We start from the raw sequence: 13,123 nt of genomic DNA on the forward strand, positions 1-13,123 counted from the left end.
CTGCTCACAATCAGCTATTGGGCAGCCTCCTTAGGGAAGGTGACTCATCAGGGTCTCCTGTTCCCTCCCCTGCGGTGTCTTTACTCACTCCCGAATCATACTTTGACCCTGCAGTGAGGATGTGCAACTTTGGGAATCCCAGATTGACTGTCCAGTGAGGCTGAAATACACAGGCTATCTGACAATCTCCATATGTTCCCTGTATTAGGAGTACACTCAGTGGAGGACCAAAGTGAAGGAAACCTTGGAGCAACTTCAACAAGAACGGACCTTCGCCCTGAGATCAAAAGGCGAGAGGTGGGAAATTGGCATTCAAAGATGTTTGATGATGTTGGTTTGAGATGTTGTCTTGGTGATGGTGCATGGGTAGATAATAGAGGGCTGAGGCTGCATGTTACAGTGGGGTTGAGGGTACAGTGAGGAATGGGGCTGAAGGAATGTTTATGAGAAGCTGAACCTTGAGCAGGTCATGATTGTGAAGACTGTTCATGGGCACAGTATTTCGGTGACTCTTCCCCACCCTTCCCCACAGGAACACTGCCAGTTTTAGGGAGCTGGTTGACCCCACTGAGACTGAAGACCTCACTGACGAGAATTGGAGAGAATTTTCCAAAGATGTCAAAGCTCTGGAGCTCATTACTATGGTAACACAAACCCCTGATTTCTAACTCCTGTACTGAGTGATCTTTTTCAGGTGTGAGCTAATAGTCAAAGGTCAGGACTAAGTAGCCTGGACAGCAGACATTCCTAAATCTTTGACTACAGGTAATGCTGAAGTCATCTAAAACATATAGATTCGGACTAATCCCTATCCCTAAACAAAAGATCATAGAAGTAAGTCATTCAACTGTTTGAGTCCATGCCATCCTTCAACAAGATCTTGGCTACCTCAGCACCATTGTTCTGTTCTATCCCTGTACCCCATGACTCCTTTAGCATTCGAAAACCTACTGATCTCCATGTTGAATTTGCCCAACAACTCAGCATGCACAACCCTTTGGGGAAGAGAATTTCAAAGCTTTGTTACAGTGAGTGAAGACTTTTCTCCTCACCTCAATCCTAAATGATCAGGTCCTTACTTTGAAACTACAACCTTTAGAAGTAGTCCATCAGCATTCATCCTGGTCAAGACCACTAAGAATTTTTGGCATCTCAGTGAGATCATATCTCACTCTTCCATGTTCCAGTAAATATAAGGTTTTTTCAACTCCATCGCCTCTCATGGAGCACTGCCCTTGTATCTCAAGAACATTTAGTGTGTCCTGTCTCAGGCAGCAGATTGGCCCTGACAGTAGCTTTATACCACACTGACCTCCCCAGGCAGTGAGGGAGAAGGTGTGACTCAGCTGGCCATCCTGCTCAGGGAGGAGTTGCTGTATGTTAATGCGGAGATGTTGGTAATACATGCACTAGTCATTCCTGATGTAAACCTTTCCTGCTGAACCTATAAAGGTGGTTCTTGTTTTCCTTGATTACAGGGGACTGGGGTGGAGTGCTCTGGATGGGAGACCCCCAGAGATCCACAGAGTCAGGGTCGACCAAACTGACTCCAGAGAATCCAGATGCTCCATCGGCAGGCTTGCATTGACCACTGTCACAGAGAACAGAGTCTGTTATGTACAGAAAATTCCCCCATCACTCACATTAGTCTAACCAGCAACTGTGTCTCAGTGCAATACGAATTCACTCAGTATCCAATATAGTAGAACATTCAGGAAGGTGTATTGGATAGGAACAAACACTCATCATTTGCTTAAATGATACAGATGTTTGTAGTGGATGGAGGGTCACAGAATCTGGTTACAGAACAAGGATGTTTGCTTCAGTTTACAAGAACAGGAAGAGGACGTTGCACAAATATCCCCAAACTCAATCATAGGGGAGCTCCGCATATCAATGCAAAAGATAAGGCTGGAGTATTTGCTTCTGTCTCCCAGTGGATGAAACATCTCCATCTCCTCCTGAACTCCACAACATCACAGATGACAGTCTTCAATATTTTGGTGCACCACATGTTAGAACAGGATACAACCGAAGAAGACACACCGTTCTTCAAGGGCTATGGACCTTGACAGGACTGAAGACTTATGCTCCCAGCCTGAACATGCCCTTACCCAAGCTGTTCTAGCATAATGTGCCAGCTACAGTACTACCCAACAAAATTTGATCTTACTAGGATAATAGATCAGCACAACATTGATGGCCGAAGGGCCTGTACTGTGCTGTACTGTTCTATGTTCTAACAATGTGGAAAGTTGCCCAGATAGATCCTGTACACAAAAAGCAAGAAAAGCCCAACTCAATCATGTACAACCTCATCAGTCCCTTCTCGATCATCAATAAAGTAATGGAATGTGCCTATCCTGTTCAACAATAACCTACTCAGTGATATCCAGTTTGGGTTCTGCCAGGGCCAGTCAACTCCTGTCCTCAATACAGCCTTGGTTCAGATACAGATACAAGAACTGAATCCCAGAGGTGAGGCGAGGCTGACCAATTGTGATATCAAAGAACCTTAGAAAAACTGGAATCAATCAAAATCAGGTTGAAAACCTGGACATACCCAGGACTGGGTTGAAAAGTGCCAACATTCACAGCACACAGTGCTGGGTAATGATGACTTCCAAAAGAGAGAATATAATCATCGCCCCTTAACATTCAATGGCTTTCCCATCATTGAATCTCCACTACCAATATCCTGGGGGTGACCATTGAGCAGAAACTGAATTGGATTAGTTATGGAAATACTATGGCTGCAAGAACAGTTATGACAATACTATTGCTTTAAGAGGTGTATTTTGTCTTTTTTTTAAGAGAAGTTGAGGCAGATAGGTGAGTGGTCCACTCCAAGCCAGTAAAGTAAACAACTTGTGATGCCTTGGTTTTTTTTTGAAGTTGGAACATTAGAAACTGCCTGAATGGATGGGGTTAAGCTCTCACTCAACCAGATTTCAGTTTAACTTTCAGTGGGCTTTGGGGTTTAGAAGCTGCTTTCCATGTCTCCCTGTTACAGCAAAATGCTTGAGTCCTCTCTCACTCTCTGAGTTTTCTCTCGATGTTATTTCCTTCTAAAGTGGAGAATGGAATGTGAGACTATTTTATTGAATTTGCCTTAACCATGGTGTGCTTATGTGATGTTACTATTTTGGAATAGTTGCTGTTTAGTAGTTAAATAATCTATTGTTTTGTTAAGTTTTTCAATACAGTTAAGTTATTCCAATTCTTCTTGCTTTCGTTTATATTTTAACTATAGCATAAGAATAAAGTGTGTTTTGATTCAAGCCTGGTAGTTGGACCAACCAAATTGCACGCACAACACTGTGCCTTACATTTACCTTTAAAAATAACAAAGTTACAGTCTAGACCGATATCCTTTATACATTTGTGGGGGGTGGTGGGGAGGTGGTGGGATTTGGCCTGGTCCGTAACAAATATCGAAGGCTGACGATTCTGCAATGATTATCTGCCCTGCTGACTCTGCAAAGCTGGCTCACTACCTACAAGGCATATATCAGGACTCTGATGGAATACACCCCACTTGGCTGGATGACTGCAGTTCCACTGACACTCAGTAAACTTTACACCATGTAGGAGAAAGCAGTCCGCATGACTGGCATCCCAAGAATCACCCTCCACATTCACTCTATCCACTATAGTGTACAGTAACAGCAGTGTGTAATATTGACAAGATGCACAGCAGCAACTCACCAAAGTTCATTCGTCTACACCTCCCAAACATGTCATACCTCTACCACCTAGAGGAAGACAGCAATGGATTCATGGGAACTACTCTTCTATTTTAAAGACACTTTGATCATGCATTTACATTTTAGGTCAAATTTCCATTTTTGGAATCTTGAAAGGCCAGCTGATATCAATTATAAATTCAGAAATTTGCAATGCTATTTGATGGTTTTACACTAGAAGTAGAATTATTTGCAATTACTTTGGAACACCTTTGCTTGTGCACGGTCTCAGATTAATCCTGAACATTGTAAGGCTAAGTTTTTGAAAGATGTGACATTTTTTTGAAATTATAACATTAACATGATGCCAACAAGGTCTCAAATTCTTAAAGCTATACTGACAAACTTCATGAGGTTCAGGAAACCTTGATCTCCTATTCAATAAGAAAAGATATAAAACCAACTTTATTTTCAATTTATAATTCCATCCTGTCACCTTGTAGAAATACCAATTTAAATTAAGAAACTTAAATTTATCAATGACCTTATATTGTTGAACATTCAGCTGTACAGGTGTTGGTTGGTGACTTTAGACATTGACAGCTATCTATAGAAAGATTTGGCTCTATTATAAGTTTATAAGAGAAGAAAGGGATACATTGTCAGAGGCAGTTGTGTTCCTTCATGTAAACTTCAGAAAACTTCAAGAGCAATTTTCTTTTCTTGCTTCAACATAATGAAAAGTGGCCAAAATATTCCTCATACAATTCAATTTCAACAAATTTCAGGTGGGGCAGCACGGTGGCTCAGTGGTTAGCACTGCAGCCTCACAGCACCAGGGACCTGGGTGTGATCGCACCCTCGAGCAACTGTCTGTGTGGAGTTTGCACATTCTCCCCACATCTGTGTGGGTTTCCTCTGGGTGCTCTGATTTCCTCCCACAGTCCAAAGCTGTGCAGGCTAGTGCATTGGCCATGCTAAATTGCCCGTAGTGTTTAGGGATGTGTAGAAGAAGTGTGTTATATGGATACGGGTCTGGGTGGTTGCTCTGAGGGTCGGTGTGGACTTGTTGAGCTAAAGGGCCCGTTTCCACACATTAGGGATTCTATGAATCCATGTCTATGAAATAAATTTGAGATTTTCCTTGACTTTTTAACAGGATCCAGAAGGCACAAAAAATGTTTCTACAATTTTCACCGGCCCTGTGAATTAAAAAGCAGCTAAACATGGCAGAAGAGATTTGCAACATCACCATTGAACTGCATATATTCTGTGAAACAATGTATTGGATAATCCCATTACAAGATGTTTTCAGATCATCATCTTAATGATTTTTACCACAGTAACAAATAATTTAAAATCATTTAACAGTCATTCAAAAGTATTGAATTAGGCTATAAATGATCAGATGAGGTAGTGAGCAATAAAGGAACCAAATGGAAAAAGAGGAGAATTTCAAGCTTACTAAGTTATAATACAGTAAAAGGGATAGTCTTTTTTGCAATTTGGTGGGACAATCAGCACAACACATTCTTAGTTTAATTGTGCTGATTGCTTGTATCACCCAGTTTGTAAACTGCTTTTTGAAGTGTTCTGTTGATGATATTCATTTGTAAATTTTATTTTATGCTGAAATAAAGAATAACATTGTTACAAGCAGAAGAACAAACTAACTTAATTACTACTTAAGTAAAATACACGGGTTTTAAAATAACATTTGGTGAAATTCTGGTTTTCTTAAACTGTGTGAAAATGTCTAGTTGTGGACATGAGATTACCACAGAGATAATTGATGGTTTTAAATGACTTTTAAATGATTTTAAATTATATGTTCACAATCCAGTTCCCTATGGTCGAACTATCACATTCGCCTTTTGCTGATGTTTCAAAAATTCACAAGTTTGGTCTAGAGCTGGCTCGCCAAATGTTATTTTAAAACCCGTGTATTTTACTTAAGTAGTAATTACGTTAGTTTGTTCTTCTGCTTGTAACAATGTTATTCTTTATTTCAGCATAAAATAAAATTTACAAATGAATATCATCAACAGAACACTTCAAAAAGCAGTTTACAAACTGGGTGATACAAGCAATCAGCACAATTAAACTAAGAATGTGTTGTGCTGAGTGTCCCACCAAATTGCAAAAAAGACTATCCCTTTTACTGTATTATAACTTAGTAAGCTTGAAATTCTCCTCTTTTTCCATTTGGTTCCTTTATTGCTCACTACCTCATCTGATCATTTATAGCCTAATTCTTTGTATTGTGTTGTCTGACATGCACCAGCACCCTTCAAACATCACATATTGACAGTGACAGCTGTAATGTTCCTGTTGCCATAAAAACAACAAACATTTACACAATGCATTGGATGCAGTGAAACATCCCAAGGTAGCATTGAGCAAAATCAATTTTAGACATTTTTTCTGATAAAATAGAGAAGGTGATTAAGCATTTGTTCAGAGGTAGACTTTTAGGAGCATTTTAAAACAGGAGAGAAAGATAAAGGTGTGTAAAGGAGTCAGGAGAGACTTGCAGAGATTAGGGCCAACACACGGAGATCTCAAAAGGTTGTAGGCCTGGAGAAGATCAGACAGCTAAAGCAGAATGAGGTTAGGGAAGCATTTGAAAATAACAATGGGGGCTTTAAAAATTGAGGCGCTGTTGGATTGGCGGACAGTAAAGGTCAGCAAGTTTAGTGAAGGGGCAATGAGATTTGGAACAAATTACAATACAGGCGAAAAGTTTTGGGTGAATATGAGATTATGTAGAGTGGCCCCTGGACCCACGCCAGTTTACGTTGGAATAATTGCGTTCCAAAACAGCACATTCAATGGACTTTATGTTTCAGCTCCAAGCTATTGCTTGAGAACTAATTCATGAGAACTAGTTAATGCTTGGTTAATCTTCAACCTTCCCTTTTTTTCTCAGATGAGGTGCCACACTCAGAACACTATCTTTCCATATGGATCTTCAGAGAATGCCTCAATCTCTGGTTATAGACCCTTAGAAATGCAACACACTCCCTTCTGTAAAGGTCCCAAAGGAAGAACCATGTCTGCACATATTTCTCTCAAATCTTTATTAGAATTACCCTATTTACCACAGAATCTACTAAAGCTACACTGGGGTTCTGAGATGGTCTTAGTTACTGAGAGAATCCTGTCATCTTTCAAAGCAGCCTGCACATTGTGTCCTGAGCTCTGAACAGAGATCAGGAATAGAATCCTGTCTTCACAACTGCACCGAGTCACCCCGATTCCTAGGCCTGTGCCCAATTAATCCAAGACATCATTGGGTGCTTGTCTGCCAAAGACACCGTTCCTTCGATAGAAAGCAGATTCCACCATTGCCGATCGCCCAAAAGCTGGTTTCTTGTACTCAGCATCATCCTCTGTCAGGAGAGAAGTGCAGCAATTGGTTGGAGGGATCTTGCTGTTCCTACCAGATGGTCACTCCTTCCTGATTGGCTCATTCTACATTGCACACTTGGGTGAAGGTACTAAGCATTCATTTCAGGTTAGAGACCCAGAGTAGACACAGTGAATACCTCTGCTCACTCTCCATATTCCAGAAACCTGGAACAGACACAGTGAATAGCTCCGCTCACGCTCCATCTTCCAGAGACCTGGAGCAGACGCAAAGCTCTGCTCACTCTCCATGTTCCAGAGGCCTGGAGCATACGCAGAGCAAAGCCCTGCTCACTCTCCATGTTCCAGAGGCCTGGAGCATACGCAGAGCAAAGCCCTGCTCACTCTCCATGTTCCAGAGGCCTGGAGCATACGCAGAGCAAAGCTCTGCTCACTCTCCATGTTCCAAGTCTCGAGTAGATAATGCATTTGGATAACAACACAAAGATTCTCGGTAAAACACCTGTTGGCAGAAACACAATAGCTCCTTGCGTGGGGATTTGAAACCATCACAGGAACACTGAAGCTTTGAGTTGGGTCATATCAGTGAGTTTAAAAACCAGAGGCAGCTTTACTCTGGTACTAACCTGTGTTATACATGTCATGAGAGTGTTTGATGGTACAGTGTACAAGGATCTTCACTCTGCATCTAACCTGTACTGAATTTACTCAGGAAATGTTTAATAACACTGTGTGGAAGGAGCTTTACTCTATATACTATTCAGTCCAAATATATAAGTCCAAATAGATTCAGCCTGAATTGATTGAAATTTTATGAAAATGTATTGTACTAAACAACAGTAAAAACAGCCTGATCATATGATCAAATGAAAAAAAGCACCAGTTCTCAGCCAGATAGTGAAAAATCACACTGAAGCAAACATTTCTGTTGACAGAGATAGCAAGAACGGCAGGTGCTAGAATCAGAGATAACACAGTGTGAAGCTGGATGAACACAGCAGGCCAGGCAGCAACTCAGGAACAGGAAACCTGACGTGTTAGGTCAGGATCCTTCTTCAGATACCCAGGGTCCTGACCCAAAACATTGGCTTTCCTGCTCCTCTGCTGCTGCCCAGCCTGCTGTGGTCCACCAGCTCTACACTGTGTTATTTCTGTTGACAGTCTGTTTTGCCTCCCAGAGAAAGAGACCATCCATGTCTGGAATGGATTCGAGTCCGGATGTGAACCTCGGCTGTTGGATAGCGTTTGACACAAGGTCCACCAAGGTACCCGACCGGGTACCAATCCCTTTTGTCATGCAGGTGGGCTAAACATTACTGACCCCTGCATAGTAACAGCGATCCCAACTCCCTGTCCAGCAAGCCTCTCACAGGAATACTGACCCCCACCGAACTCTCAGTCCTGCCCTGAGCAGTAACAATGAAATCTCTGGCCCAGCTATAAGCCCTAACTGTGCCTTGCTGACATTCTCTCACCTAATCTCCAGCCATACTCCCAGGAGGAGGTAATGGCATGGTTATATTTTTCACTGGGCCCTTTCTTTGTCCGTGCCTTTAGGTATTGGTATCTCCCTTTCTCTTCCTTAGAGCATCCATCGTAGAGCAGTGCACGCACCTCAGGAGTGACAGGCCTCATGTCACTGAAGGAGTCTGTTGCAACTTTCTCTTCAGCTTTTCGCTTTTCCGTTTCACCTTTCGTCACCGAGGCCTCCTTCTCCTGCTCTGTTGATTTCTGCTCCGAGAGATCAGTGTGAGGTCGCACAAGAACCTTCTTAAGCTCTGTTCCTCTTCTTGGAACCTTGTTGAGGCCTTGCTGGTGGTGCCTCAGCCAACATAGCCTCAGCAGGTCCTCTTTGGTGATGCCTTCTTTCCAAAAGTTTTGCTTCTCATCGTCCATGATGAGTTTTCGGTCCATGGGCACAAGCCTTCAGGTGTTCTTGTCCATGTGTTTATGAAACATGGACATAAACAAGGCAAGTATTACAGTCAGGAGCCTCTCCACATGCTGACTGGGTGTCCATTTGGTATCTAAGCAATCAGTGTTACATTTACAATTGTAATGAGAGACAGGAAGTGACATGGATAATGAGACTGAAACATTGCGGCCAGACAGGCTGAATTGGTTGAGTCTCCTTAAAAGAAACTTCTGTGATGCTGCTCCTGTGGAGGCTTCTTAAAATTATGAAGAACTTTGACAGCATGGACATTTAAATGCTTTCTAGTTGAATGAGCCTCTGAAACCAGGGACTATTATTATAAGAAAATTATCAACAAATCTAATTCAGGAGCAACTTCATGGAGAGTGAGCAGAAGATCATAAGCACTTGGAGGGATTATGACAAAGAGCGTGATGTATTTACAGGAAAGCTGGATAAAAAAAATTGGATGAAAGGAAAAGAAGGATCCAGTGATGGAGTTAAATGAAGAGGAGTGGGAGATAGGTAGCATGGAACATTAACACCAGTGTAAATCTTGTATCAGAGATAACGGGAACTGCAGGTGCTGGAGAATCCAAGATAATAAAGTGTGAAGCTGGATGAACACAGCAGGCCAAGCAGCATCTCAGGAGCACAAAAGCTGGCGTTTCGGGCCTAGACACTTCATCAGAGAGGGGGATGGGGAGAGGGAACTGGAATAAATAGGGAGAGAGGGGGAGGCAGACTGAAGATGGAGAGAAAAGAAGATAGGTGGAGAGGAGAGTATAGGTGGGGAGGAAAGGAGGGGTAGGTCAGTCCAGGGAGGATAGACAGGTCGAGGAGGTGGGATGAGGTTAGTAGGTAGGAAATGGAGGTGTGGCTTGGGGTGGGAGGAAGGGATGGGTGAGAGGAAGAACAGGTTAGGGAGGCAGAGACAGGCTGGGCTGGTTTTGGGATGCAGTGGGGGGAGGGGATGAGCTGGGCTGGTTGTGTGGTGCAGTGGGGGGAGGGGACGAGCTGGGCTGGTTTTGGAATGCGGTGGGGGGAGGGGAGATTTTGAAGCTGGTGAAGCCCACATTGATACCATTGGGCTGCAGGGTTCCCAAGCGGAATATGAGTTGCTGTTCCTGCAACCTTCGGGTGGCATCATTGTGGCACTGCGGGAGGCCATGATGGACATGTCATCTAAAGAATGGGAGGCGGAGTTGAAATGGTTCGCGACTGGGATGTGCAGTTGTTTATTGCGAACCGAGCAGAGGTGTTCTGCTAAGCGGTCCCCAAGCCTCCGCTTGGTTTCCCCAATGTAGAGGAAGCCACACCGGGTACAGTGGATACAGTAAACCACATTGGCAGATGTGCAGGTGAACCTCTGCTTAATATGGAAAGTCATCTTGGGGCTAGGGATAGGGGTGAGGGAGGAGGTGTGGGGGCAAGTGTAGCGCTTCCTGCGGTTGCAGGGGAAGGTGCCGGGTGTGGTGGCGTTGGAGGGCAGTGTGGAGCGAACAAGGGAGTCACGGAGAGAGTGGTCTCTCTGGAAAGCCAACAAGGGTGGGGATGGAAAAATGTCTTGGGTGGTGGGGTCAGATTGTAGATGGCGGAAGTGTCGGAGGATGATGCGTTGTATCTGGAGATTGGTGGGGTGGTGTGTGAGAACGAGGGGCATCCTCTTTGGGCGGTTGTGGCGGGGGCGGGGTGTGAGGGATGTGTTGCGGGAAATGCGGGAGAGGCGGTCAAGGGCGTTCTCGATCACTGTGGGGGGAAAGTTGCGGTCCTTGAAGAACTTGGACATCTGGGATGTGCGGGACTGGAATGCCTCATTATGGGAGCAGATGCGGTGGAGGCAGAGGAATTGGGAATAGGGGATGGAATTTTTGCAGGAGGGTGGGTGGGAGGAGGTGTATTCTAGGTAGCTGTGGGAGTCAGTGGGCTTGAAATGGACATCAGTTACAAGCTGGTTGCCTGAGATGGAGACTGAGAGGTCCCTACCTCCCCACCTATACTCTCCTCTCCACCAATCTTCTTTTCTCTCCATCTTCGGTCCACCTCCCCCTCTCTCCCTATTTATTCCAGAACCCTCACCCCATCCCCCTCTCTGATGAAGTGTCTAGGCCCGAAACGTCAGCTTTTGTGCTCCTGAGATGCTGCTTGGCCTGCTGTCTTCATCCAGCTTCACACTTTAATAACCAGTGTAAATCTGTTGGACAAAACGGCCTGTTTTTCTGCTGTCAGTTTGACGAAATTCAACATGTGACGTGCCTGCAACTCTCACCCTTAGAAGGAATGCATGATGATGATGAAAGGGAAGTACTTTCCTTCATTTACCAAAAGAAAACTTCTTAGCCTGGTCTGTACTGGGATTGAGGAGAACATTGTCACCAGCCTTTGGAGCAAGACTGATTATGCTCTGCTAAGTATGGATCAGGATATGTTTGACATTCCCACTTTTGTACCCAGGAAAAGGATAATGCATATTTTGTAATGACCTGCTGGTTTCCTTCCAGAAAGGAAAACTGAACCAGTTGGGTTTTTGTGACATTCAGCAGTTTTATAGAACATTTGAGGTTAATTAACTGGATCCTTTTCTAAGATCTTTGGGAGTATATCCAGTTCTTTGTCATGGGGGTTGTTCTGTCAAACAGCTCTTGGTTGAGCAATGTAGAGGCATCTTACTTTAAAACGGATAGAGACAAAAGGAATTGCTGAATTTTGTCTAAGTAAAAATCCACAACCATTATTGATCAAAATTACTTTTCAATTACTGACCGCCACATTAATTTGATCATTTATAATCACTTATGCAGGTTGCTGCTCATGAGTTCAGCACACGAATTAAGTGTCAAACTTGAGAATTGGCATAAAGTAGCGGATGTAAAGTCGACTTAATCTTGGAATTAAAACTGTTTTACAGCGGCCTCCAGCTAACTAATCCTATGATAATACAATGGTTCAGACCATCTGATGGAGATCTAAATAGTTGCAAACTTTCTACTTAAAGGGATGTACATCGCTTTCAGCCCTGTTTCTTCACTGAATTACAGCTTCTGCCTTAAGAACAGGTTTAAAAACAAAGAGTCCCTCCCTTTTCCTTTGCTTGAAAATCTGGATGGTGCTGGCAGAATTCACAGCCATTTAGAAAAATAACATTGTGTATCAGGCTTGAGGAGGCTCCAAATTCCACATCCTGTCAGTAAATGCAGAGAAAGAGCCCACATGTAGGTACAGCCTTTCACATACACATACTTTGTAATTTGAAACACCAGATTACTCCCGGTCTTAACTTTCCCAAAACTAAAGTTTCAGAGTCTGCCCTGCTTATGTGCATAATTCAAAAATAAAAATCAAGTTTACAGATAAAAGTTAACAATTCACCATTAGAAACAATCTACTTGCAATAAATTAGGCAATGGCCAAGTGGTATTATCACTGGGTGGTTAATCCAAAGACCCAGGTAATGTTCTGGGAACAGTAAGGACTCCAGATGCTAGAAACCACAGCAGCTCAGACAGCATCAGAGAAGCAGGAAAGTTAACACTTCAGGCTGACACCCTTCGTCAGGACTGGGGAGCCCAGAAATAAATAGAGGGACAGTGGGTGGGGCTGGGACAAGATAGGTGGGATGGTGGTAGGGGGTTTTAGAGATTGGTCAGTGGGAAGGGTGGCATGGATAGGTGAGTAGGAAGATAGACAGGTTAGGGTAGGTCATGGAGGCTATATGTGGGATAAGGCTTGGGGCTTTTGAAGCTGGTAAAGTCAATAATCAGGCCTTTGGGCTGTAAGCTCCCAATGTGAAATATCAGGTGCGGTAACTCCATTTTACATTTGGCCTCACTCCGACAGGTGACTGGGAGGAGGGATTGCAGCCAGAGGATTGGGTTGGTTGGTTGGTTGGTGCGTACAGAGCGCAGATGCTCCATGAGCCGGTCCCCAAGTCTGCATTTGGTCTCCTTGATGTGGAGACCACCACATCAGGCACTACGGATACAATAAATCAAGTTGAATGAAGTGCAGGTGACTCTCTGCCAGATCCGGAAGGATTGTTTGAGGCCTTGGACAGAGGTGAGAGGGGGAGGTGTACGGGCACGTGTCACACCTCTTGCAGTTGCAGGGTAAGGTACTGGGTGCAGCGGAGAGTGTGGAGGCAATGAGGGAGTTG

General features: G+C 43.7%; 2 protein-coding genes across 5 annotated transcripts in view; one reads left to right on the forward strand and one right to left on the reverse strand.

Annotated features, from left to right (window-relative positions):
- LOC125463400 (uncharacterized) overlaps positions 1 to 3,151 on the forward strand; it is a 36,051-nt gene extending 32,900 nt beyond the window's left edge. For 3 of the 4 annotated variants that reach the window (XM_048554654.2, XM_048554653.2, XM_048554655.2), the window contains exons 17-19: positions 209 to 297; positions 533 to 644; positions 1,479 to 1,668. In XM_048554654.2, coding sequence (XP_048410611.2) covers positions 209 to 297; positions 533 to 644; positions 1,479 to 1,547 — 270 coding nt within the window. In that variant the 3' untranslated portion in view covers positions 1,548 to 1,668. Of the gene's footprint in view, positions 1 to 208; positions 298 to 532; positions 645 to 1,478 lie in introns of all 4 variants that reach the window. The other variant, XM_048554657.2, reaches the window with a different exon arrangement.
- A 5,350-nt stretch (positions 3,152 to 8,501) lies between these two features.
- Positions 8,502 to 8,951, reverse strand: LOC125463412 (protein ATP6V1FNB-like). The gene has a single exon (XM_048554669.2). It carries the CDS (start codon positions 8,949 to 8,951, stop codon positions 8,502 to 8,504), a length of 450 nt encoding a protein of 149 aa, XP_048410626.2.
- Between the last annotated feature and the right edge of the window lie 4,172 nt (positions 8,952 to 13,123).

This window comes from Stegostoma tigrinum, chromosome 25, assembly GCF_030684315.1.
Source record: "Stegostoma tigrinum isolate sSteTig4 chromosome 25, sSteTig4.hap1, whole genome shotgun sequence".
Taxonomy (NCBI): Eukaryota; Metazoa; Chordata; class Chondrichthyes; order Orectolobiformes; family Stegostomatidae; genus Stegostoma; species Stegostoma tigrinum.